The sequence below is a fragment of the Priapulus caudatus genome, unplaced genomic scaffold (assembly GCF_000485595.1).
Source record: "Priapulus caudatus unplaced genomic scaffold, Priapulus_caudatus-5.0.1 Scaffold3158, whole genome shotgun sequence".
Taxonomy (NCBI): Eukaryota; Metazoa; Priapulida; class Priapulimorpha; order Priapulimorphida; family Priapulidae; genus Priapulus; species Priapulus caudatus.
Window position 1 is genome coordinate 11,120 of NW_014580219.1, and position 4,614 is coordinate 15,733.

At 45.6% G+C, this 4,614-nt stretch overlaps 2 protein-coding genes across 2 annotated transcripts in view; one reads left to right on the forward strand and one right to left on the reverse strand.

Annotated features, from left to right (window-relative positions):
• LOC106819317 (MOB kinase activator 2-like) overlaps positions 1-418 on the forward strand; it is a gene marked incomplete at its 5' end in the record, with an annotated part of 1,363 nt that extends 945 nt beyond the window's left edge. The window contains one exon of the mRNA XM_014823967.1: positions 405-418. Within this exon, the coding sequence (XP_014679453.1) occupies positions 405-418 (14 nt within the window). The remainder of the gene's footprint in view (positions 1-404) is intronic.
• Positions 419-456: 38 nt separating this feature from the next.
• Positions 457-3,046, reverse strand: LOC106819321 (MOB kinase activator 2-like; the record flags this gene model as incomplete). Its single annotated transcript, XM_014823969.1, is given in 3 exon segments — positions 457-553; positions 1,235-1,395; positions 2,880-3,046. Coding segments are annotated over 3 exon segments (275 nt in total), but the record flags the coding sequence as incomplete, so codon positions are not given.
• Positions 3,047-4,614: the final 1,568 nt, after the last annotated feature.

Below are 4,614 nucleotides of genomic sequence, written 5' to 3' on the forward strand. Positions count from 1 at the left end.
TAACCACAGATGTACATACATAACCATAGCTGTACATACATAACCATAGCTGTACATACATAACCACAGCTGTACATACATAACCATAGCTGTACATACATAACCATAGCTATACATACATAACCATAGCTGTACATACATAACCATAGCTGTACATACATAACCACAGCTGTACATACATAACCATAGCTGTACATACATATCCATAGCTATACATACATAACCATAGCTGTACATACATAACCATAGCTGTACATACATAACCACAGCTGTACATACATAACCATAGCTGTACATACATATCCATAGCTATACATACATAACCATAGCTGTACGTACATATTAAACCATAGCTATACATAACTGTAGCCATGTGTGATCATGCATGCGCTGCATGAGACAAGTGAGCATGCATTGATCAGGGCGGCGGCGGCAGCGGCGGGCGCGTGTACTTACGAGTTCTGTGGCGCCCTCATCTCAGGACATGTGGTCAGCGTGCAATACTCGGACAACGTGCCATACATCAGATTGATGTGTTGAAAGAATGATATCGCTGCAATAAACATGTAATAAGTTCAGTATAAATAATGTTATTGTGTATGTTGTTGTCTATGTGTTAATGTATACCTACATATATCAAATTGTCTATGTATTGTATTGGCTATAATATGTGTGTAACATATCTGGAAATAAAGGAATTATAAAAAAATATGTAAGATAATATAATATAACATAATGTAATAAAAATAGCAATATACTATGATATAATACAATATATATTATAATATGATATTATATGATATATGATAAAATATAAAATAATATAAAAATGTGCTGGGATCTTATGTTATGCAACATAGTGTAGGGTGTACACATACAGAAACAGCTCCCCCATGAGCCACCCTCCTCCCCTCCCTCCTCCTCCCATCCCCTCCTCCTCTCTCGTCCACGCTTCCCTCCATCCTCCCCTCCCCTCTTCCTGTGTGACACTCACTATTCGTGGCCAACCACTCGTTGTAGTCCAGAGCCTGGGGAATAGTGACAACCTCCCCCTCCCTCCCACCTCCTCCCCACCCTCCCCTCTTACTCCCCTCTCTCCTCCTGTGTGACACTCACTATTCGTGGCCAACCACTCGTTGTAGTCCAGACCCTGGGGGATAGTGACAACCTTCCCTTCCCCTCCCTCCTCCTTCTTCCTCCCCTCCCTCCTCCCCTCCTCATGTGTGACACTCACTATTTGTGGCCAACCACTCGTTGTAGTCCAGACCCTGGGGGATAGTGACCAGCTTCTTTAGGTCGACATCGCAGAATCGGCCTTGTATGAGAGCATCCTCCAGGTATGGCTTCCTCTCCTCGCTGCTCACCTTCTCCTCCTTGTCTTTCCTCCTCGTTTTCCTACCGAGCAGAAGAGAAGGAGGAGAGAATGAAGAGAGGGGAGCGTGTGACAGAGAGCAGGGAGGAAGAGTGAGAGAGAAAGAGAGAGAAAGAGAGAGAGAGAGAGAGAGAGAGAGAGAGAGATAGAGGGAGAGGGAGAGAGAGAGAGAGAGAGAGAGAGAGAGAGAGAGAGACAGAGAGAGGGAGAGAGAGTGAGAGGGAGAGGGAAAAAGAGGGAGAAAGAGACAGAAGTGAAGAAGATTTCCTTGTAAAGGTCACTGCCTGACCTTTGACATAGGGGATACGTTAGCAAGGCAGTGTCACCCCAGAACGAAACCGGCATAAGTTCAGACAATCCCTGACACAAGCGTCAAGCTGTCACATCGCTAGCAATCACGTATCTCACGGTAATCGATCGCCGCCCGCTTATAGATTCACTCGATCGGAAATTCAAATCCACACGCAGCTTCGTTTCGCGTTTTCACCGCGGTCTGCGACAGTAGTCCCTTGCACATGAGACGCCCCGCGCCGCGACACGCCCGCACGGCCCGCTCCCCGTACCTGCCCATCAGCACGCAGTCCAATATCTGCATCACTCCCAGACTGCTGCCCATGATCGCGATACCATGATGGGCGGCCGGATAACGACAGGAGCGCGCGCGACGCGACGTGCCACCGCTGCGCTGATCGTGGCACGAGGTGTGTGATGGTAGCAGCCGCCGCCGCCGCCGCGCTGGCAACAGCTTGTGTGCGAGCGACGTTACTCATCTATGCAACACGAGCCCGCCTGCTGACGGAGAGACTGCTGTGCATACGTAGGTGCTGAATCGATCACGCACGCAGACCTGGCGCGCGCCACTAACTAACGCTGGATCCACGAATGTCGCACGAAGATTATAGAATCGTGGAGACCGGTGGTGGGTGGGGTGAAGTCTTCCCTTGCCCAAGGCTTCTGACTTGAACTATCGGGTTAGGCCTGCTAACCAAAATTTCCAGGAAGTTGTACGAGCAGATCTGCACTTGTCCAGTATTTGATATTAAATCACATTTGGAAATAACCCCCATGCATGGTATGGAACCCAGGTTGGTATTGAATAACCAATGGCATTGTATTAAAACAGCAAAAATATCATCAATATCTGAGAACAAACATTATGTCATTAGTAAACATTGATTATATTGGATTTAACTGTAAATGACTTTGACGACAATGTACACTGAATGCGTACATTGATTCCCATACTATACTTTTTGTACGAGGAGTATTTTTTCTTTGACCCTGGTGAACTTCAACATAGCGATAGTTCACGGCGCTCTCGTATTCGATCCATATCCAACAACTTGTAGTGCCGCGATATAGACCACGGGCTAAGTTATATGTTCACTGATTAACATATGATCTGTAGTCTTAGTGGGACACGTTCAATTTGCATGAATCATGCACCATACTCCATACCATAGTCTTGATTACGATTTTTAACGTCAGTGTATATCATTATACTCACCCCATAAACCAATCCATGGTGTCCCGAATATATTCTGGCAGCCTGTCCAGTGTGGCTTCTATCCCCAACCCCTACCTGACACTTATAGCCTGATTTTTGTAGTGTAAACATGCAAAAATGTTTACATCTGAACCACCTGGCAAAATACCTTCACAATACATTTATTTTCAATATGGCTGCACACAGTTACTTTTCTGCTCAAAAGATGGCGCAGTAAGTCTGTAAACAATAACAATAGAACACACACCAGCTGTTCCTATGATGATCGTCTGCGAGAAACTCAGAAAGTATTAATTACCTTCTCAAACGTGACTAATTGTATACTTAAGCCGCTACACAGATCATGATGATGCTAGATCACATTGAATAATGTATTTTGAATCTGTAAGCCCACGCTGTGGCACAACAGTGAATATTTGCCACTAATACTATTAGTAATCCTTAGATCGGCTGCGTGACACGTGCAGCCGACACATCTGAATCGACTCAATGTTGAACGGCCACAGGATTCTGTTGTTGTTGACACATATCAACGCACGTCGGTGCTCGTCTGCCAGTAGCTAGCCCAGGACGCGGTGTTGGTGTTACCGTATCGTCTGCTTTGCACGATAAATGTCAACGCTGACACGCGTAAGTTATTCAACCGTTCTTCGTTATACGTTACGTATACGTAAGGTTCGTGTACGTATATACCTTCTCATGATACTTTAGTCTTTACGTGTAGTTTAACTTTTACCAGTCAGCGAACTATATAAGGAATGTTCGTGAGTGAGGTTATGGATAAACAATTAAAACAGCAGTTTAGATTGGCGGTGGTAAACATTCCATGACATCAGCGAAGAAAGAATGGCTCGATCACCAACTGTTGTAACGCGATTTAAACAAATTAAATTACATGCATGCGCTTTAGAACAGTTGTGTAAAAGTTGCGTTGCCATATACAACAAGAAGTTGCGTATTTAAGCATAGTCAAGTGAACGGTGATTAAGTGCGTGTACATGAGAAGTAATTTTGTAATGGAATTTATAGTTGTTGTTCATCTTGCGATCGTAACTGCAGAAAGAACTATTTGTTGTAGGAAGGCAGTGGTTCCAATGGACAGCTATGGTTTCTCACTGCTCAGAAAGTCACCAGAATTGCTCACGGCACTGCGTAAGTACCTAGTCTTCTAGATCCTAATCCAACCTGTGTGTGTGTGTGCGTGCGTGCGTGCGTGCGTGCGTGTGTGTCTGCATGTGTGCATGCGTGCGTGCGTGTGTGTGATTGGCCTAGCGTATGATCGTTCAAACCTGAATACCGTATACCAACTTCGCACGATCTCACGCGTACACCGCAGCAACAGCAACGGGAATAAATCATCCATAATTAATGCTAACTCCTCAGACTCCATAGGACTGTAAGAAAGACAGATTTTGATGCCGATCAGATTGGTAGGTCAGCACCGCAAACAGCTGCAGAGAACATTTCAATATTAGAGTTTACTAAAGGTGGTGGGAGCGAGTTCTAGTGATGAAAAACTGAAACAGAGAAACTAAATTCGAATGGGTCCTTTGAGGATGGCACAGGCCCGGCACATGGTAGGAAAATAATGAGAATGATCAGGGTTAGGGTTATGGGTATGGGATGGGAGGGGAGGAGAGGGGAGGGGAGGGGAGGGATGGGGAGAGGGGAGGGATGGGGAGAGGGGAGGGAGTGGAGGAGAGGGGAGGGAGGAGAGGACGAGGGGAGGGGAGGG